Source organism: Schistocerca cancellata, chromosome 9 (assembly GCF_023864275.1).
Source record: "Schistocerca cancellata isolate TAMUIC-IGC-003103 chromosome 9, iqSchCanc2.1, whole genome shotgun sequence".
In the NCBI taxonomy this organism is placed as follows: Eukaryota; Metazoa; Arthropoda; class Insecta; order Orthoptera; family Acrididae; genus Schistocerca; species Schistocerca cancellata.
Window position 1 is genome coordinate 256,924,495 of NC_064634.1, and position 24,239 is coordinate 256,948,733.

General features: G+C 40.5%; 1 protein-coding gene across 1 annotated transcript in view; it reads right to left on the bottom strand.

Annotated features, from left to right (window-relative positions):
- LOC126101341 (odorant receptor Or2-like) overlaps positions 1–24,239 on the bottom strand; it is a 55,217-nt gene that overhangs the window by 17,528 nt on the left and 13,450 nt on the right. Inside the window, exons 2-3 of the mRNA XM_049912011.1 lie at positions 20,690–20,789; positions 7,064–7,165 (exon numbers count right to left, since the gene is read on the bottom strand). Coding sequence (XP_049767968.1) covers positions 7,064–7,165; positions 20,690–20,789 — 202 coding nt within the window. The remainder of the gene's footprint in view (positions 1–7,063; positions 7,166–20,689; positions 20,790–24,239) is intronic.

Sequence of the window (24,239 nt, forward strand, 5' to 3'; positions counted from 1 at the left end):
TGAATAAATTTTCAGCTGCCAAGATCGCTAAAGTCATTTATTCGTATAGATGACCCGTTCGACAATTCTCTGTTGCCATCTTCGGAAGGTGAGACCGAAAATGCTACGATATAGCAACTACCATAACAGCACACGAACTAATCCAAGGTTTACGATATATGAAATAGAAACATAACTGTATTTACGTTTTTAGACAATCTTCTCCTTCAATAGAGTAAGTGGTGATATTCTGTGTTGCTATCGTGAGCTATACTAGAAGTCCGCATGTCACTTTTAAATAACAAAAAAAAAGGCTCTGAGCAATATGGGACTTAACTGCTACTGTCATCAGACCCCTAGAACTTAGAACTACTTAAACCTAACTAACCTAAGGACAGCATACAACACCCAGCCATCACGAGGCAGAGAAAATCCCTGACCCGCCGGGAATCGAACCCGGGAACCCGGGCATCGGAAGCGAGAACGCTACCGCACGACCACGAGATGCGGGCTTTTAAATAACAGCTATGTACATAAATGTTGTTGCACCGATTACAAATGTTCACATTCATCGCCATTTTACAACTGACATATCCCAGCGCAAACGTTCTTTGTAATACGTAAGTACATCTGATGACGCAGTGGTAGTATGACCTGATATTGTCATTTGATATCATAATTACAAATACCCAAATTATTACCATAACATTTAAACGTACGTGCTTCATGCAGAAGGAATAGAAGAAACCGTCATGTGTCTTTAATTCAGTATACAGTTCAGTTACCACTATGTCTGTTTCAATATGAATTATTGATACATCAAAAAATTCTTTCATTTTAGTAAATTATTTTTAGTTTACAAAAGGTAAGTTTGCCTTGAGATCATCAGAGCACCAGTTGCTTTATCATCGTAATAATGTGTTTTGTGATAAGGTTACGTTACCAACCCACAACAGTGAAGTGTAGTGAAGACTGAACTCTCGATTTTGGTACACACCCTCTGATTAAATCAAATTTAGATGTTACTTATAGGATCAAATAGGAGTTTCAATAACGTGATAGTTAATCAGTGATCAACAGTAAGTATTATAAGACGGCAAAGAATATCTGTTGTGTGAAGCATGTGTGTATATAGCGATTCAAATATGTGGGCAGTCACACTGAATAATATAATTATTTTCTTTGGTGGTTGGTTCACTTTACATAGGGGCGTTTTTAATTAGGGAAATTTCATGTATAGGCTTACCACAAGAAAATGCTTTCGTTTATTCTCTTTCGTTTTACACTGTTTCTGACGTACCACACACAGTCCATGAGCTGAAGTATGACACAAGTAATACATGAAGATTCTCATTCACAGCACATATGCCTGGGTATGGCGGGTTGTATCCTGCAGTAACAACATACACTAGTTCCAACATAAATAACTTTGTAGCCATGCAAGTAACTTTTCATTTTAATGCTGGTTTCACAAGCTCTGTTCCTGAAAATAACTAACGAATGGTTTGTGACTCATTTTACCATGATAATACGTCAAACAGCAAAAGTAAAATATTTGTTTTCCCTCTCAGAGCAGCACCTGCCACCTACGTCCTCAGTTATTTGCTGGGTGTTATCTCAGTGAAGTGTACTGTGCTGTAAATGTAACTTACCTTATTCATAATGGTTTAGTAAAATAAATTAATTGAAACTTGTAATGAAGCACTTAGTAACATAAGCTGCCAAAGAACTCATCATGCAGTTTCGTAAGCACTGAAAGGCATAAAAACTGCACCTGTAGTTGCGATGCTATTCACTACAATCTGTGCTACGCAGCTATGCAATTAGTTCTTGATCTCGCTGCTAAGCATACAGCAACGATATGCCGCACAAAATTACTTTTGTAAATAGACATACTTTTCATACACTTGTAAAGGACAAATACATATGCGAGTGGCGCATAGGTCACTGAACAACGGTGCTTTTTCTTTTTTTTTTTAATTCATTGTCGTTTCATTTGGGACTTCCGGAACTCATACGAATTTCAGATCGATGTAATCACCAGAGGTCGCCAAACGGTCACACACAGAGCAGTGACGTGACTGATACGGTGTCCCTTGACTCTCGGGAGGTGTTCAATGAAACTCCGCACTACCGTTTAATGGACCGAATACAACATTACTCAATATCATACCATATTCATGACTACATTCAGGTCTTCCTAGGTGTGAGGGAACGCAACGTACTCAACAGGGCGATTACGTCAGATGCAAACTTTTGGTGTAATCCGACGGAGTGTTGTAGGGTTATTACGGTTTACTATAGTATATAAATGATCTTTTGGACAACTTAGCAGGACCACGTGAGGCTTTCTACGAATGATGCAGTTGCTGCAATGCCAGGAAAGAATCGACCTTCGGTGCAATGATCGACAGTTTTGATCGAGACGAGAGGTATTTGTAACGCTCATGCTTCATTTCACGAATGAATAAATTATTATCTTAAATGTGCTGATTGAGACTCTGCTGACGAAATAAGTGCTTCAGTGGTTCACGGGCGTCGCGTCGGATAGTGTTGTGGAAGCTGCACAGCAAATGTATTAGCGAGCCACTGGAGCAACGCGTCAGTAAGCGCTTAAAAATAACGAGCAGCTGTCTCGTTGAAATAATGTGCAGCTTCCATAAAATTATCAGACGCGACGCCTGTGAACCAATGGAGCAAATATCTTAATTATTGTCAATGACGGAGAGATTACGCCATGTGATGAAGCACAGGCGAATATTTATTGTGGCGTCAGTGTGAAGCCAAAGTGAAACAACGTTTCAAGGAAGCCAGATGACTGATGCAAACAACGAGGACGATTCAAAATTTTAAAATTAAAGGCTACAGGAAGGTAGAAAAAAGGCTTGAAATACTAAAACCCAAAAGTCAGATACAAAAAGATACTAAAAATTAGGCCCATTTTGTGTGTGTGTGTGTGTGTGTGTGCGAACGTGCGTAAACTAGTTTCTGAATAGTACAGAACGAACTCTGCCGAAGTAATTGTGCAGTGGCGAGCCAGCGATACTACAAAAAACAACCATCAACCACACACCGTGTAGCGTCACGAATAAGATGGACGACGAATGTTTCCCGAGACGGGGTAAAACCACGGTGAAGGTCGGAGGCATTGACCTCCAAATGACGGGGAAAAGTATGGAGAAATTATAGTAACAGTCGCATCATAGATGATTAGAGCACACAGGACCTGTCTAACATGTGGCCAAATGAGTGCACAAAGAGGGCATTGGGGCATAGCCTTTAGTTAAGTTTACCAAATGCCGATGATGCAATTCTTGAAAATATGTTCAACGAACGTTGTTAAAATTACGAAAAGACAGTAACTTGTACTGATTAACACGACGTGGCAAAAGACCGTTTTTCAGTGACCTCAGCGCTAATCGTGGCTGGCATAACAACCGTATTCAGTAGCGAATATTCAAGCAGATACATGCATTTAGAACAAAGAACATTTTGTTTAGCGGCGTCATTTGACGGAGACGGATTCTGTATTGACGGTATGCCGTCGCAAGATATCAGTATGCGAGGGCTATTCGGAAGGAAAGTTCCGATAGGGTGGGAAATGGGAACAGTGAAAATCCAATGAAGCTTTGAGCAGATGTGTTCGGCTATGTCGCTAGTAGGCCCGTCGATCACGTCAAGTAACTCTTTTCAGTTCTGAGAGGACAGTGAGCACGTAAAGATGCTCACAACATTAGTGTCTCCCGCAAAGTATGAGGGCCTGATCTCATGCAACCCACATAACACAACTGTCATGCGTTTCCTTTTGAATGACAATACTCGGCCGCATTCTCAGGGGCAATGAAGACTCTCCTGCAGCGTTTTCAATGGGAAGTGGTTTACCACCCCCAATAGAGCCTGTAATTGACTCTCTCTGTGTTTAATCTCTGCTCACATGAACCGCTAGCTATGAAGACAACGTTCTGGCACAGACATCGAGCTGTGGACCAGCGTAGAGAATTGGCAGGAACCTCAGGCGGCTTTCTTCTATGACGAGGATATTGGAAAGTAGGTACAACGCTATGACAAATGTCCAACTCGGAGCGGCAACTATGTAGAGAATTAGCTGGAAGGTGTAACTAACTGTTGCAAGTAAAACATTTTTGATTTTCACAGTGGTTTCCTTTTTGCCACCGATCGGACTTTACTTCCCGAATAGACCTCGTAATTGCCTAAAGAAACTGAATGTACAGGTGCAACGGACCTAAGTGCAGATGTATTTATATGTGGCACCTTAATATGTATGCACAGCAGTGTGTTGGCTGTTTTTTCTCTGAGTCAACAATCTTCAGACAAACGCATCACAAACTTTATGATCTGATGTTCTCTGTATAGTCGTAACTGCACGGCTAAGTGTACTACGCCTGTCATTATAGACGTACCATTTTGCGTCCATGTATCCACACTTCAACACCTGACCTGATACCTAGGAGAAAATAAGCATTAATGGCTTGCTCTTGTCAGACGTACTTGTAAATACTAACCAACTTAAAAACATACGACCTCTAATATCTGTAATTATTTGTCTTCAGATGACGTAAATACCAATGTAATGTACTTCAGTACACCTCACCAGTTCCCAAGAGAAATACCTGCGGTTATACTCGTTACACCTAGCACATTTTTGCTGCAGCACTCTCGCGTAATCCAACGTCATCAGAAGGTTTTTCAGTCCCTGAAAACGTTAAGAAGACTCATCCAGCACATATTGACAACGAAAGATAAGAATTCCACGTTTCGTCGCCAACCGTTGCTGCCGACACTGAAAAGACGCCAACTGCAGGATCTTTGAGCTCTGAGTGGCCAACACATGACTGTCCAGCACCTAGAGAGACTGTGTACTGAATATATCAGCTTCTGGGATAGAGACAGTAAACGTTAATTAATTTAACATCCTCACAGAAGAAAATTTAAGAATCCAGGAGTTCACTCACTTTCATTCAATGCCTAATGTAAAAGCTATTCGTTACTAATACTGTTACGTTTGGAAGACAGTGGGGCACTTTGCGTTTAGTTTTAGTGTTAGTTTTGTAATACTGCCGTACATGTGTGTGTCCAAGTCTCCAAATTCCGTTTCGAAATCGAATTTTCGGGCGTTGTGCATTCTTAGATGAATGGAAGCCTATGGTGGAGCTTGTTGACAGTGCAGTTTGTGTACAGGAGAATATTCACTTTTCGACAGTCACGAAATACTAGATACTTTGACATACCGACACAGGTAGACGACACTCATAGTGAGTTGTTTCATGGAGGGGAGGTGAGAGTCCTAGCAGAGAAAACGAGCGGGTCCATAAAATACAAAGGCAGGCACCTCGCCCACAAAGATGGTTCATGGCTCCACGCCCAGCGATGGGACAACTACTTTGTGTGGGGTCCCCTTAAAAAGGACTGCGGGCGCTCTATCGACTCACGTGGAGTGAGAAAGAGAACTGATGTATGTGAACTCAAATCGATTACTTCATTGGACTGATTCATAGCATTCGTCAGTTAGATAGGAACGCATTTCACTGCAGGTTGCTCGATTTAATTTTATACGGTGTTGTTCGCTTTTCATTGAAGGAAGGCCGATTTTCTGAGAATAATTAAAAATGGCTCTGAACACTGTGGGACTTATCTTCTGAGGTCATCAGTCCCCTAGAATTTAGAACTACTTAAACCTAACAAACCTAAGGACGTCACACACATCCATGTCCGAGGCAGGATTCGAACCTGCGACCGTAGCGGTCGTGCGGTTCCAGACTGTAGCGACTAGAACCGCTCGGCCACCCCCGCCGGCTGAGAATAATTAAGAAACAGCTGCCGGGTACGTCGCATGTAACGTATAAGTAGATGGTAACAACCAGTACTGTACAGTTAAACTACCTGCGATTAATCATTGGAAACAGAAACAAACGTAAAAGAATCAAAACTAAACATCAGTTAGAACGAGTGCACAAACTTCTTGCAGGGAAAGTAGATTCCCGTCTGAGAGCTATCCAATCAGTCTCAAGTAAATTTGATTCATCCACTAAAACACATGGTTTACAGAACATTCATTCGAGCGATTGATGAGTGATGCTATGACGTCACAATCGAAATTTACAGAGTTTCCCCCTTCATCTTATTAATGTAAAATGTGGAAACATACACTGTAGAGTGCGCAACCGATAGATATGAAACTTTTGGGATATATGAACTGTATCAGAGACACCACAGCTGTAGGCATAAATGTAATCTCTAAATTAATTCTTATCCGGAGATCAAATGTGTAATCAGATGCCGGGAATACTTAAATGTATGGGAATCATATAAAAGTACAAGATCTAAATCTCTGCCGTCCCGCTCAAAGAGGGCAGCTTACTACCCTTCACTATCCATTCCAGAGTACCACACTAGCATAGCTGCTCGGCACACTACCAAATTCTGTGCGCAGCACCTTCTGGTTGCAATCTAGGTATATTTCAGTATTAGCACGTGAGGACATCTAATTTTATACTTGACGACATCTGATGCCTTCAACACGGTCTGTTGCCCAGTTAGCATTTTCTCAGTTTAACATTTTACCTTATTTTATTTCACTGTCTTTTATTTTATTGCCGGACGAGTGGCCGAGCGGTTCTAGGCGCTATAGTCGGGAACTGCGCGACCGCTACGGCCGCAGGTTCGAATCCTGCCTCGGGCATGGATGTGTGTAATGTCCTTAGGTTAGTTAGGTTCTAGGGGACTGATGACCACAGCATTTCTTTGGGGGGGGGGGGGTGCGTTTCATAAGAGAAGAGATGAATAGCTTGAACAAATCAGTAACGTATTTCGTTGAACAGAAAGCGGATAATATCATGTTTGACTATTCCGGTGATCATTACTGTCAAGGTAGGGGCATAAAGAGTTCAAACATAGACTGTTTCAACTTCTTTCGTCATGGCTTTTAAAAACTGGATTCTTCCACTGGCTTTATGAATGTCTCGCACGCAGAGTTTGTAAATGGCAAATTAGAAAAGAAGTTCCTTAACGAAATTGACGTTGATGGTTTTGGATTTCCATTGTCAAATCTCCAACGCGTACTTACCTGCTCGGTTACATTGTGTGCGGCCCAGCAGTAAAGGAACACGTGACTACTTGGTACTGGAAGGAAAGAGGCGCACATGAGCACTGCACTGAAGTCTGTACTCTGTAAAAACAAAGATAAAAAATGTATCACAGCAGAGAAACTAAGGGACGGAACCAAATAAAATATCGCAAACTGTTAAGATGTGCAAATCAGTGTCAGACGAGTGCCTTAAACACTTTACAAATAGTAGTTAACAATACATGTATGATCATCTCAGACGTACTTTGGCCTGTACATTAATCAGTCACCTATCTAGTATCTGCTGTCCAGGTTTGCCACTGATAACAGCAGCGCCGCGACTTAGCATGGAAGCAATGAGAGCTTGACAGATTGCTGGGGAGAGCTGCCACCACATTTGCACACACAGTCCACCTAATCCCCGTAAATTCGGGGGAGAGTGACGATGAGCTTTGACACCACGTTCAGTTACATCCAAGATGTGTCGATCGGGCTCGAATCTGCTGAGTTGGGTGGCGGGGCAGCACATCAATTGGAACTCGCCACTGTGTTCCTCGTATCAGTCCATCTCATTCCTTGAGACATAGCGCATTACCTTGTTGAAATATGCCACTGCTGTCGGACAACGTCATCCTCATGAAGGGGTGCACATGATCTGCCACCAGTGTACGATACTCCTTGGTCATCGTGATGCTTTGCACGAGCTCCACTTTACCAATGGATGTCAACGTCAATATTCCTCTGAGCGTAATGGAGCCGACGCCGCCAGCTTGCCTCCGTCCCAAAGTACAGAGGTCAAGGAGCTGTTCATTTTGAAGACAACGGATTCGCTCCTTCCCGCCTGCATGACGCAGAAGGTATCGGGATTCATCAGACCGTCCAGCGCGCTGCCAATGCACCAGCGTCCAGTGCCAATGGTCTCGTGCCCATTTCAGTCATAGTTGCCAATGCCATGCTGCTAGCATTCGCAAATCCATGGGAGGTCGGCTCCGGAGGCCCTTCGTTAGGGGCGATCAGTGCACTGCGTGTTCACACTTGTACACTGCCCAGCATTCAAGTCTGACTTTAGTTCCACCACAATTCGCCACCTGTCTTGTTTTAGCAGTCTGCGCAGCGTACCACGTCCGACATCTGTAATGCGTGTAGCTGCCCAACCTAACGATGTCTGGACGAGATTTCACCGCGGTTTCGCCACATGTCGAAGACTCTCACCACAGCACTCCTCGAACTCCGGACAGGCCCTTCAGTTTCCCAAATGCTCGTGCCGAGCCTCTTGCCCATCACCATCTGCCCCCGGTCAAACTCAGACAGATCGGGCGCTATCCCCTTTCTACATACCGGCAGCACTCTCACTGATACTACACAAACCGTGAGTGTGTCTGACTAGCAGTTATAAGGACAGACTTGCATAGGATGGACAAGCGTGGAGAGTTGCATCAAACAAGTCTTCGGACTGATGACCACACAAGCTATGCTCATACCACTATGCACCACAGAGCAGCGTAATTTCGGTAAAAAATGAAAGCACTTTAACACCGACAGGTATGATATAAATATATAAAGTGCCCCTCTCCATCCTGAAGAAAGCCTCCGTAAGCCGCCGAAAAGTCGCCTATTCTACTATTTGTTGTAATTAGTTTTGACAAGACAGTACCCCTACTAGGGCATTAACGGCACTGGTAGCATTAACGGCGCCCCGTTTACTTATATATGTCCTCATTATCCACTTATATATGTCCTCATTATCCACTGTTCCTTCGAGGACAAAGGATGTGACGGAAATGGCTTATCTACCGCTTGAGTATTGTTCCCACAGCGTTTAGTGTATCAGGCAATCAAACATCCTACCACTGGGTAGAAATAGCGATTTATGGGATCCTGGGGATATGCCATTTCGGTGTGTCCATTGATTAGCTGCCGAATGAAAATAACAGTGTTCCAGTGTAGTTTTAATCCGACAGGAGAGATTATCCTCCGAAATAAGCACAGTGTTCAAGCATTAAGAAACAGTCTGGCAACTGAAGCTTTCTTTATGTTCACGTTTGCTTCTGAGTATATACTGCTGTTCTCGAAATTTGGTTTTTCCTTTAACCAACACAATTTCTTCTTATTAAACACAAAACTTGTTTGAGTGAAGTTTCATCATTGTTTTCATTAATATTCAGCCAAATGTAAAGAAATTTAGCATGGTAATGATTAATGTACCTAAGAGGATTATGGAACACTTTGAACTATGTATATCACGTTACCTAAACGCAGGTGCGGTGACCATGACATCTTTAGAAAGGTAAATGGCGTTAAATATCAAAATTAAAGAAGCCATTAGGAGGAAAACGTGAAGATGGAAAATGACACTGGTGAGATGCTGAAAAATATAAAGTAGCGCTGTGTGTGAAATCCTAAAAACATGAAAGAGAACGGTGGCGGGAAATCGAAGAATACGTGATATGGTACTGACAGGAAAATAAAAATCAAAGCTGACGCTGCAGGAATTTTTCTTAGCTTCCATAAAAATGAAACAGTCAATCACAGCACTTAAAAATATGAGATGGTGGTGGTGGGGAAATTAAAAAAAAATTTTTTTTCTTCCGTTAAAATGAAGTAAACAATCACAATGTTCTATTTTGTCAGACATTAAAACGAAACAAAGATGGTATGGTGTGAAAGTAAAGAAAAAAAAGAATAGCATCCATTAAAACTGAAACAGCCAATTGCCGCACAGTACTTTATTACGTAAAACATAGGACCCAATCTGTATGTAGCCCACAATATTCAGAGACATCCAAATGGGTTCCAGTATTTCCACGCGCAACTGTTATCTCATTTTCTTCATCTGAAGTGGCACCATGTTCAAAAACTATTTGCGTGTTCTGCTCCACGCAATTATGTACGGCAAATATTGTAGCCTCATCAGTAGGTTTCATTGCTCTTATGCTCTACTCTTTCAGCGACAACCTATAAGTGTGTAATATCAACAGGTTAGCTCCACTGTTTAAGAATGATTGACATTGTATTCTGTCAGATTAATGCTCAACCCCTTATTAAACTTTAAACTGAAGAAACTTCCAACTGCAATAAGTAAATTTTGTGTATTATGAGATTTTTATTTTTCGTGCAATATATCAGTGAAAAAGTGCATTTATTATTACGACAACTTCGAGAGTAAAATCACATGCAACTTTCCTTCGCGGTACAAATTTCATTTTTCATTTCCAATAGTAACCTCAGACAAATACATTTAGCTTACTACAAGTACAAATGTTTATCATCTGTTGCTGATAAATCTACTTTGTGTTTTTGATCTGTTGAAACTACATGTCACTTTCATTCCATAATGTACATGTGCACGCATCATATCAGACATTGGTTTAGAGGAATTAAAAACAAATTGTAACGAAAAAAATTATTACACAGGGCAAGTATGTATTGACTGTAACATGCAAATGTGTTTCTTTGTTACAATAAGGTACTGCTAAGTAAAATGTCGTACACGCACACAGTAATAATCCCATGGAACAGTGCTCACATAACAATCTGGAATGAAATGCTTATCATCTTTATTCGAAAACTAGAATTTTTTTATCCCACGGACATACAACTAGCAACATTCAACGTACATGAGGAGCAGATGCACTGATGGCAAAACCTAATTTTCAAATGAGTATTATTTGTCACGAAAATTTTAATGATATTGAATCATACATACTTAATTTAGTGTTCGATAAGCTAATTACAGTAGGGATGGTTTTGTTAGATATTTTAAAGACTCATCTTATGGACTTTCTTTATGGACATTTAGCAAATGTGTCTCCAGGAAAGGATGTAAAACTGTGTTAGGGGGATATCAGGTGGTTTGATATTTCTGGTTCGCGTGTAAATAACAGATATAACACGTCACTTGTAAATGAAAAGACGGCTGATTATTCAAAGACGATTTGAATGAAGAATCTATTACTGAATGTTTTGGTCAGTGAACTGAAATGGTTGCACTTCACACTGCATCACGAAGACAAGCACAGACAAAGATTGTGAAACAGTCTTCTGTTAAAGAGTTAATGTTTCACGATTAATGGCAATCTGCATTGTTTTCTAATGTCAAAAGCACTGTACGGTATGTTATTCGAACCCATCATGACTGGCTCTAAAGACAATACACATTCGTGTTTCAAGATCTTCATCCAAACTTTCCCATTCTAGACTACCATGACTGACTTCAACAAACTTTATGGATAGCTTACGCAGTTTTTATAACTGGAGCTACTGAAGCCCTTTTCTTAATCAACAGATTGCAAAATGGATGTGTCATAGTACTACATTGCGCAAAATCTCCCAATTATATATGTGCAGAGTACTCTATCATGATGTGACTTACTTCTACTAGTGCACAGCTAGCTTTATAATTCCGCCTAATCAGTGACCAGTAATTCCGCAGTCCTAAAGCATGCCTTGTATCACTGAATCGACAGAAATGTTCGTGTAATTTTCTCAGACAAGCCAGGACAAATTGTATCTCGACCCAACAAACAAAAATACTCTGCCCGCTGTTTCAGACTGACCGATGCATACTCTTCCCGAGGAATCCACATGTGTATCATATTACGGCAAGCCGAGTCACATGCATTGTCGAGTAAGAGTGAGATAGGTAACAAAATGAAATGGTTTATAGATATGTCAAGCGTTACTTATTTAAGCATGAGTTATATCATTAACTACATCTGTATTGTGATTACTGAATATACCAATCAAGCGTTGTTAAAACATCGAACAAATCATTTGGTTACTATTGAATGCTGGATCTGTTTCCGGAAAATTCAGATCACTCAGATACTTTAGAACATGACGCTAATTTACACAAAATTCGGATCGTTTGGGATACGTTTGAACATGACAGTCAGCGTTATTGCATGCCTCCTCATCTGTAGCAGCACGTCACCGGTAAGCTGTGCGTATACCTAGCAGTGAGTCACGACGCGCATCCTGGGCTGTGTTTGTCTGTTAGCTGCCTGTTGGAAGCCGCCGCTGGCTCGTGTCTTGTGCAGTCTTACATCTATTGTGCGAGTTATGTTGATGTCCTGGATGTAAAAAAGTTTTCTCGAGATAAAATCGATTCAATCCTGCTATACAAATATATATTGTACGAAGCAGCACTGTATTTCTTGTTATGGAAACACAACGGCATTTCGCTCGTTTGTGTAAAGTTACACAGTTCAGATGTCGATATTTTTTATTTTATGGGATAGGAAAACAGAGTGACTGAACATTTTTTTTTTTTGTGTGTTGCACAGGTCTTCATAGTATTTTCGGGTCTCTGTGTCAATAAATTTTGCTGTGGTGACAATTCGATATGGCTTCCTAGTGTATCAAAGTGAAAGCGTGCTGGAATTTGAGACACATGTTTTTTACTTCCAGAAACAGTCTTATTTAAGCTTCATTCATAGGCAAAATAAAATATTATTTGCAGACAATCATGCTCCACGTCGTAGGTACTACTAGTACAGGTACATTTCGTGACAAGTTTCAAGTAAGTGATATGACTTGGAGATGTGTTAATCCCGAGGAAATAATTTGGATTACCATAAATAAACCATGTCTGCAGTTGAAAATTGATCTAAATGTGTACACATTCCATTGATTGATTCCAAAATTGATATAGACAGCCGTTGTTATGCAGATGGGTTACCATGCAATTACATAAACATTTCATACCTCGGATTCAGTTTTTCAGATTGTCTTTAAATACAAAACAGTTCAATACGCCAATGCAGGTGCAGTATTTCTGTATGCCACTTTAGGGTGCTCACTGGACGATTCACCATGTTCATTCTTTCTTTATTAATTTGCTATGATAGTAATTTCTTTTTTAATTTCACACTGCATGGGAAAAAAATTTTCTACTTCAAAAAGTGTATATGTATGTACAACGTCCAGTAAGACGATGCGTATTTGTGTCACCATAAATCAACATCGCAGCTTTCTGTAAACTGACTATCACTGCACCACCCACTAGTATGTAGAGTGTAATGGAAGTCGTCTTGTCGAATGACCGTCATTCACCCACCCTAAATACTGATCATGATTGACCCACACAACAGTATCAAGGGGGTAACGGTAGTCAGCCTATCAACTGACCAGCGTTGTCCAACCCTCTAAACTAACCATCATTGTCTCACCCAGTAGTATTCTGAAGCGTAATGGCAGTCATCTTTTAAGCTGACCAGTCACCCTACCCTGAAAAACAACCGTTAGTGCCACAATAGTATCCATATTCTTATATTTTTCGTATCTGTGGTTCAAAAATATATAATGAAGACGTAAAAAGCTACTTGAATTGTGGAATCTTTAAAAAATGTGAAACAAATTATTGCTGTAGGTGTGTCGATCTGAATTAGATTGTAAATATTAGCACACTACAAATCAGAATGAGGACTGATAATAAATGTTTAATTCTCCACAAAATATCCATACTAAACTATCAGTGCTGTAGATAAAGTGAAACTGAAGCTGAGTTTGTGCTAGAAAAAATCCTTAGACACCTTCTTCAACCACTGCAGATATTGGAATAGGTACTCCGTAAGAGGATAGGTCAAGAGAAAAAATAAAGCCAAAGGAAACGATGTACTAATGAAAGCAGAGAGTTGAGATATTGAAGAAGAAGAGAAGAAGAAGAAAAGGAGCAGGATGATTACAATGGGGAAGATGATGACGATGTAGAAGAACAGGATAATTACAATGAGGAAGATGATGTTAATGACTGGAAGTTGCTGTCCAACAAATCGTCAACATCTGTCAAATTTATCCGCCGGCATAACCCAAATTAACTGGTAGCACAATAAGATTTAGTGATAGCTTTGAAAGTGACAGTCAATAGTTCATATGATAACAATATCATCTGAAGATTAACATCGGGATGAATCGATTATTTCTTGAAGTTAACAGTGTCTGTGGAAAATAAAGACTCAGCTGCAGAACGGGAAGCTGGGTATGAGAACATGTCGTTAGTTGAAAGATATCCAAGAAAGGAGCATGTCGCAAACTCGAAAGATATAGAAACAGTTCACGTAATTATTGCATATCGGAAGCACGTGTTGGATCTTGGCAACAGCTGGTGACAAATCGCATTTGATTTCAAAAGACATTTGAACATATAGGCAGAATTGTAGTGATATTGTCAAAAGCTGGCTGTCACAGAAGGTGACAGCTTCTGTGCGCCTACTCCCAGCAACAAACGGATCAACACAAATTTAGAAACACCACACTGAACATAAACACACAGAACACAAACAAACGCAGATCATCCAAACAAAAATCAAATGGCGCACAATCACCTACAACAACAAAGCTACTCACAGGTTTAGAAACATATCAAAAAACAAGGACTGAAAATACCCTGCAGAACAGACAGCTCTATACATAAAACTCAGGGCAACCAGTACAAACGCAAATAAAACGCATCTGGAAGCCATCAGCTCACATGTCAAGACTGCAGTTCAGTTTATGTTGGACAGACAGGTAGAAATTACAGCACCAGATACATAGAACACGAAGGACCCTTAAGAGGAACAGCAGTCATTCTGCATTTGCCTATCACCTTATGGGCATGAATGACAGGCTAAAGGACACGAACACTGGCCTAAAAATTCTTAAATTCAGCCGCAGCTATCCACAGAGATTCGTAATAGAAGATAATTAACATATACAAAACGCCACAGCAGAAGTAAAGCAAATTATGAATGAATATACCGCACTTTCTGTGGAACCCTGTTCTCACCTCTGAAGGAACTATCAAAAGATCAATCCGCATAACACACACACACACACATCGACGACCAGCGCCATTTGGTGATGGAACAAGTGAATATTACACACCCTTTAGGGGCATCAGAAACTGGAATCAACATAAAGTGAGAGCACTCAGTTTACATACACAGCTACTCCCCTCTGACTCACCAGTTCACAAAGGTCACTGAAAACCAACATAACCCCACAGTATTTCGAAAGCTAGTATTTCAATCAAGCAAATGATAATTCAAAAATAAAACAAGCAACCTCTGAAGACTGTTGAACATAATATAATGACATTAGTAGAACTATTTAACATTATCAATATGAAAAAAGGAATAATTTGATTTTAGGCTTAACATTTTGGTAAATCTACGCAACATAATACTGAAAATACCCAAATAATTGCGGATGAGTAACTGAAGCAAACTATCAGCTGAAATGTAAATATTAGACACCCACATAAAAATTATACACTAATTGTAAGATATATTTTTCTGTTACTAATTTTGTAAATGTAAATACAATTCTCAGAACTGTCTATATTATCATATAAAATTTCGCAGAGCCACATTTCCACAATTACATATATATTCCTCATAGAAATGGCCTATTGACAAGTAACGGGACAGATCCAGAAAACGTCTCTGCAGATTGCGTATTTCTGGATTTTCAGAAGCCTTTGATACCAGTGCTCACAAGTGATTTCTAGTCAAATTCCAAGCCTATAGAATGTCGTTGAAGTTGTGCCACTGGATTCGTGATATTCTGTCGGTAAGACCACACATCGTAGTAACTGGGAGGAAGCCAGTGAGTGAAATATAAATGATACCTTAGGGTCCCCCAAGGACTGCTGTAAACTGTTTGCTACTCCAAAGCTCCTATAACCAATTTAAATGCAGTCTGAGCAGTACTGTTAGACTATTTGCAGATGATGCTTCTGTTTATCGTCCAGTAAAGTCATCAAAAGATGAAGAATGAATATAACGAGATGTCTGCATGGTACATTAAAATGGAAACTGACACAAAATAATAAAAAGTGAGAGTTCGCACAGATGAGCTTAGTTAATTGTAGTGAGCTTCATGTTCAATGGACCTTTTGCAACATAAATAGTAATGATGTGAAATCAGTCATTTTACATCAACATCTTAAATGAAATTTTAAGTATGGCAATTTTATGGAAATTACCCTTTAAATATACAGATGTGAGTTAATAATTCCTACCCACCACCTTTTAGACATTACAACAATATAAATCCTTCTATAGAACAGAAAGAGTTGTCATGTAGAATCTTTTTCAGTTTGTTTTTAAATTTTACTTTGCTTTCTTTCAGACATTTTGTATCACTGGATAAGTTAGGAAACATTTGAGTTGCAGCATTTTGCATCGGTTTTTGTGCCAAAGACAACCTTAATGTGGAGTAATGAGTGTCACTTGTCCTTGTGGTGTTGTAATTCTTCTTTTGCACTGCAGTTAATCATTTACAACAAACTTCATAAATGATTAAATATACCATGAACCAGTAGTGAGTATACCTAATTCCTTAAGGCCATACACTAAAAAATAGTCCTGGGTGAACACCACTTGTTATTCTTACAGCACATTTTTCAGTAATGAAAACTTTCTTTCTTTGAGATATGACATTATTCAATGAAAATATGCAAAATATCTCAAACTGCTGATTGGAACGAGTCTAAGTGCAAATGTGATTGAACTACACTGTTTTAGGAGATGTTTAACTTCTCATAAAAATGGACATGTAAGAATTTGGAATTTTCCACGATATTTATTATTTCCTGACCATGTGTTCACTTAAGAGAGGTGTACTATGCCAAGATATGTAGAACTAAATGTGTTGTGCCTTCTTAAGATTCAGGGTGAGACTATTAGAAGAAAACCAGTCAAAAACAATTTTAAGAATATTGTTTACATTTCTTCTGTTTTTGTATTTATCCTTAGGTTGATTATTAGTGCCATCTGCAAAATGAAATAAGACACAAATTGGTTAACAGAAAGGGTGTTCGGAAATTCCTGTTACGAACTTCTAGGACGTAGAGGCAGTTGAGTACATAATATTCTGAAAAGGAACCCATGTCCATAAACGTATCATTTCCGTTGTATGACGATTTCCGTTTAGATATTTAACTCATCCACATCTTCTTGAGGAACTGAATTAGGCGTTACACAGAACAATTATTAGGTTATAACTCGAAATGAAACGTAACCAAACATTCATTTATCACTTAAACACATTTTTTTGTATTAGCACTTAAATATTACTTGTTTACATTATTCCCAAACAAAAATGTACCCACCATACTGTATGTACAGAACAGTACTGATGTGTTACAACAGCGGCTCGATATGGAGACCACCAACTAAGTTACGGACATTGTTCCTACGAAGCATGTTCGGGTGAACACTCTCAGTCCCACTTGATGTCCCTTCAGTTTATAATACAGTTGCCAGAACTAGTGCCAGCAGATCTTCCTCTGTCTCCACATACACCTCTATATTAAACTCTGCATACGACCCCACAGGAAGTAGTCCATAGAAGTAAATCCCCTCTTCCCGATTGTATACCTGGACAATCAACCCTGAGACTTTACTCTTTCCCTCTGCAGACATGGATGCGCTACACATCTGAACTGAAACTGTAGTAAACGAAAACGGTAAGTTTCTGGACACGTGTTCCTAATGTAGACGCTCTGTACTCAGTCCGTTGTGTAAGTCCTAGAAGTTCTTAACGGGAATTTCCGAGCCCCTGTATACAAGGAACAGTAGTGGACTTACGATTGATCCTTGGGGAACCTCATATACGATTTACTAAGCATAACGTTCTGAACTCCCTTAGTTATGTATGACATTACGCATTGGTTGACTTTACCATCAACTTCTTAAAACTTCAGTGTACCCAGGAGGCAACTGTGATTCACACAGTCAAACGCCTTAGACAGGTCGCATAAAAATACCAACCATACCTATTTTATTACTTTTGGTGGGGAACACGTAAATGGACTTTCATTAGAGCAACTCTTATGAAATGCAAACTGTGATTTGCTGAGGATATTATTGCAGCTCAGGTGAGATACAGTTCTGGAATACATAATCTCCTCAAAAAGTTTCGAAATTTATCTCGGTAGTAAACGTAAAAGTTCCTTTAATTTCGGTTACATGAGAAGTGACGTACACTGAAGAGGCAAAGAAACTGATACACCTACCTAATAGCGTGTGGGGCCCCCGCTAGCACTTAGGCGTGCCGCATCGCGACTTGGCGTGGACTCTAAGAGTGTTGTAAATGATTAACTGCAGCGCAAAAGAATAATTACAACACCACAAGGAAAAGTGACACTCATTACTCCACATTAAGGTTGTCTTTGGCACAAAAAGCGATGCAAAATGCTGCAACTAAAATTTTTGGTAACTTAACAGCAATGTAAAACGTCTGAATTAGTGCTGAAGGTAACTGACACCATGACTCTGTATGTCCATCTTTTCAGAGATGGTTGCAGAACGGCTGTTAGATACAGAATGTCAAATTAAATGCCATCTGGACGTCTAGTTTCCAGACTTACTTTATTTGGCTACTAGTTTCGGTGATTCACTACGTCGACTGTCGGCGCAAGATGGTTGGAGGTATCACTGTAGCAAGCAGAAAATCACCAATACCAGTATTGCTGACCCATGTTTTGATCACAACCGAGGTGGAATCTTCCTACACGTCGGTCAAGGACCTGTAAATGGCGTGGTAACTCGCCGAAACTTTCAGCCAATAAAACGAGTTTGGAAACTACACTGCTGGAATATGTTTAATTTGACATCATGACACCATGAATTCTACAGGGCTGTCCATAAATACATAAGAGTACGAGGGGCTGGAGATCTCTTCTGAAAAGCACGTTGCAATGTATCCTAGATGTGTTCAATAACGTTCGTTGCTGGAGAGTTTGCTGTCCAGCGGAAGTGTTTAAACTCAGAAGAGTGTTCCTGGAGCCACTCTGTAGCAATCCTGGATTGTGGGGTGTCGCATTGTTTTACTGGAGTGGCCCAAGCCCGTCGGAATGCACAATGGACATGAATGCCCATGTATGTTTCACCTGTCAGAGTCGTATCTAGGCGTATCAGGGGTCCCATATCATTCTAACTGCACACGCCTCACACCCTTACAGAGCCTCCGCCTGCTGACATGCAGGGACCATGAAGTCAAGTGCTTGTATCCATACCCGTACACGTCCTCCCGCTCTGTATAATTTAATACGAGGCGACACGTTTCCAGTCATCAACAGTCCAATGTCGGTGTTGACGGGCCCAGGCGAGGCTTAAAGATTTGTGTCGTGCAGTCATCAAGGATGAATGTGAGTGAATTTGACTCCTAAAGTCTCTATCGATGATGTTTCGTTGAATGGTTCGCACGCTGAAACTTGTTGATGGCCCAGCATTGATACCTGCAGCAATTTGAGGGAGGGTTGCACTTCTGTCTAATTGAACGATTCTCTTCAGTCATCGTTGGTCCCGTTCTTGCAGGATCTTTTTCCGGCCATAGCGGTAAATACCGGTTTCTTGATATACACTCGTGAAATGGTCCTACGGGAAAATCCCCACCTCATCGCTACGTCGGAGATGCTGTGTCGCATCGCTCATGCGCCGACTAGGACACCACGTTCAAGCTCACTTAAATCTTGATAACCTGCCATTGTAGCAGCAGTAACCGACCTAACAACTGCACCAGACACTTGTTGTCTTATAAGGGCGTTGCTGGCCGCAGCGCCGTATTCTGCTTTTTTATATATCTCTGTATTTGAATACGCTTGCCTATACGAGTTTCTTTGGCGCTTCAGTGCGTATTTAATAGTTTATTCAGCTAAATATCTATGGATTCAAATCTCAAACCAATTAAATTGGAATCATCACACAGAAAATGTTGGGAGAAAGGAGAACCGAAGACTGCGTTTTTTTAACAGGAAACTCTGAAGATGCAACAAATGCGATAAAGAGACTGCCTGCGCTACGCTTCTCCGTCCTATTCCTGAATACTGCTGCATGGTATGAGCCCAATACTAGATGGGGTTGGTGAAACACATCGAATAGTTCAAAGAAGGACAGTTCGTTTTGCATTACTTCTAAATACGGGAGAGTGTGTCGCGGATATGATAATAAAACAAAGACGTTTATAGTCGGGGCAAGGTCGTTTAACGAAATTTCCATCATCGACTATTTCCCCCGAAGGCGACCGACCGACAAGTGTGAATCGCAGAACAGTCTTGTAGTTGTATATTCCGATCTAGATGTGAAGGTTGGCTAGTCAGAGCAATACAAAAGTAAGTAACAGGTTATTTTGATTTCTTCTTGCTTACTGTTTCACCCACTATAAGTCATATTCTTTATCCTGACTGAATAATTAAGTGTTATCCCTTGCTTTCAAGCAACTTCTCTACATCATTTCGCAATAACTCTTGATGCCCGTGAATTGACTGTTATTGTAAATGGCGATGATATCGTGTATGCTCAGTAATGGAATTTTTTTCACGGTCGCCAAGCCAATGATGGAAATCACACCTCACTGTCCGTTGTGACCTCATCCATAACATATCATTTATATTTACCGAAGAATTCAGTTTTTACTCTGTCTTCCACATACAATATCTGCAATGTATTCAAGTTCACCTTACAAAAAGTTAGTGAATGGATGGTTTCACGTTTTATAAGTCGATACGGACTACCATGGGCTTTCGAGCTCAGAGTGTTATCTATGTCTAAGTACTTTCCGTTTTTACACGAAATTCTTACGTCAGATAACAATTTGACAAGGCCTTTGTTACATTTCAAAAGTTTGAAAATATCTTACGTATGTCGCTTGAAATAATGCCACACACGCGGCGAGAACGCAGTAGCAAAACTGCGTCATTACGACGGAACTCATAGTGTTCTGCAGGTGCTTAATGAACCTGGAACAGATAGAAAGTACATTTAGTTGCACTAGACACAAGCTGAGGCCAACTGTACTTCATTTTAAAACAAAAACTGATTCTAGGTTGGAGGATTTTGAAAGGTAACTGTCTACAATGTCATGTTATTTTAAAAAACTAAGAATATATGAAAACATATGAAATATATATGAAAAAAAATATATGAAAATGAATATATGAAAACATATATGAAAATATATGAAAAACGAAAGCGTACATTGCGGAAAAATACTTTCATTAGTTTGCAATAGACCACATGACATAATTTACGTTGTTGTCACAATATTTCTTTTAATTCATTACTATTCCAAATTAAATGTTTGTGGCAGATAATGTGTTAGAAAACGTATTTACGACATTCTGTTTAACTACAAACAACTTACAGTTGAAAGTCTGTCGGACTGTAACGTCTTCATCACTACCTTACGTACTGAAGCGTCGGTGGAAGGGGGGGGGGGACAACTCTTTCTCTCCTTCATGCAGGATTTTACACATTCTTTTCTCTTTCCACTATTGTGTTTTCAATGTACCATAGTACCACATTCCATCCATGAACAGTCGTACGAAGTTTCTTATGTTATCCAGCAGGTCATTTACAATGACGAACAAGATCACTATGAGAACCCGCTTATTAGGGCGCTGAACCAACTTTGGAACACAGAACAACAGTGATCCTGCTTCACATGTCCTCGAATAGTCATTGGTACGTTTTTAAAGACACGTGTGACCAGATGTCTCTGCACAAGTGATACAGTTCTTGTAATACAGTGTGAAGTACGACAACACAGTGTCTAATAATTTTTTCACATAGTTAATTCTGCAACATTAATGTAAGGTGTAATATCTGTGATATGTACCTTTTACCATTTTATTAATGTCATCATACAATTAATAGTTAATGAATTACTTCCAATGAACTAACCAAAAACAGAATTGGAATTACAATGTAGCAAAAACATTCACCTTGTCAGTAAAGTTTGCTATTGTGTAGAGCCAAAGAACAAGTTTAAAATAAGCGCATTGTCGGGCAGAAGGCGTCAGCTGAGAGAGTTGCTAGCGACAAGTGGTCAAGTGCGCGGTAATTTAAGGAGTAAACTGCAATTTTTTTATGGTCAGCCATATTATGTGGTTGTAAATAGACACAGTACATTGTCAACAAGAGGAATTAATTTCAAGAAGAGTCCTGTGAGCCCAAACGTGTTATGTGGAGCGACGATAAAGAAGAGTCTGTTGTCATACATAGTCGACAAGTAATGCCTTGCATCGCATCAGCAGCAACTCATCAAAGGAAGATCCGCATAGTTTCATCTTTAGGCTGTACAAGGATAGCCAACGCAGTAGTTCTTCTTAACTGAATAACACAGTGTAGTGCAGCAACTATTGTAGTGTAAATTAACTTTACCTCATGTACCTAATAGGGTCCTAACCTATCACCATTACCGGCTGCGGGAATAGTATCAGAGAAAAAATAGTAAAATATTGGAAATGATGAGCTAGTTAATGTTGGTAACTGAGATAATGAAGTACAATTAGAAAACTGAGAACTATCTAAAACTGCCATTTAACAGCAGTGAACTTTGTTGCTTGGTAGAGCAACTATAGATAAAGAATAATGACTAATTGTAAAAATATAAAAACGTTATTTAAATGAATGTTGAAAAAATATTATTTCGGAATAATATATTTCATGTTTTGAGCGCATTGCAAACTCTGCACACAGTTGGAAATTACTAAGCGAAAAATTACGATGTTGCAGAAGTAACTTACTGTAATAGCAAACAAGTATTTATGAACACTCATATTTCTAAAATCAGTATTAGTTAGCATTGCATTCCAGTGCATAACGCAAAGCGATTCATTAAGCGAACTGTTTTGCGAATAATCAACTTTTGCGTACGTATGTTCAATACAAATTACACTCCTGGAAATGGAAAAAAGAACACATTGACACCGGTGTGTCAGACCCACCATACTTGCTCCGGACACTGCGAGAGGGCTGTACAAGCAATGATCACACGCACGGCACAGCGGACACACCAGGAACCGCGGTGTTGGCCGTCGAATGGCGCTAGCTGCGCAGCATTTGTGCACCGCCGCCGTCAGTGTCAGCCAGTTTGCCGTGGCATACGGAGCTCCATCGCAGTCTTTAACACTGGTAGCATGCCGCGACAGCGTGGACGTGAACCGTATGTGCAGTTGACGGACTTTGAGCGAGGGCGTATAGTGGGCATGCGGGAGGCCGGGTGGACGTACCGCCGAATTGCTCAACACGTGGGGCGTGAGGTCTCCACAGTACATCGATGTTGTCGCCAGTGGTCGGCGGAAGGTGCACGTGCCCGTCGACCTGGGACCGGACCGCAGCGACGCACGGATGCACGCCAAGACCGTAGGATCCTACGCAGTGCCGTAGGGGACCGCACCGCCACTTCCCAGCAAATTAGGGACACTGTGGCTCCTGGGGTATCGGCGAGGACCATTCGCAACCGTCTCCATGAAGCTGGGCTACGGTCCCGCACACCATTAGGCCGTCTTCCGCTCACGCCCCAACATCGTGCAGCCCGCCTCCAGTGGTGTCGCGACAGGCGTGAATGGAGGGATGAATGGAGACGTGTCGTCTTCAGCGATGAGAGTCGCTTCTGCCTTGGTGCCAATGATGGTCGTATGCGTGTTTGGCGCCGTGCAGGTGAGCGCCACAATCAGGACTGCATACGACCGAGGCACACAGGGCCAACACCCGGCATCATGGTGTGGGGAGCGATCTCCTACACTGGCCGTACACCACTGGTGATCGTCGAGGGGACACTGAATAGTGCACGGTACATCCAAACCGTCATCGAACCCATCGTTCTACCATTCCTAGACCGGCAAGGGAACTTGCTGTTCCAACAGGACAATGCACGTCCGCATGTATCCCGTGCCAGTGTGATCATGTGATGAATCTGACCCCAAGAATGTGTCAATAAAGTTTCCCCTTCCTGGGACAATGAATTCACGGTGTTCTTATATCTATTTCCAGGAGTGTATTTTGTTGTTTTTCTGCTTAGGTCATGGTATTAACTGGGTTTCTGTATATGAGATCGTGACAGTGCTTTTGGTTCCGTTCTCGACTGATTCCGGTTCAGTGAATCGTTCGCAATTACAGTCTGTTAGCAATTAATAATCACACAGTAGTTTTTACTCGGATAGTGAGCTGGCGACCGTTCTTTAATAATGTGGAATCTAAAATTATATTACATTGAGTTTTTTTATTCCAAATCTCACTAACTATTCCACACTTTTACCTTTATTGTCAATATTTCTTTCGATCGTAATCGGGCAAAAATAGTCGCGCAGTAACAATTCAGTTAGAACTGTATCTGCACTTACCCGGGTATTCATTATTATTCTACTCAAACAACTGGAAATATTCGGTGCATGTGTGGTTTAAAA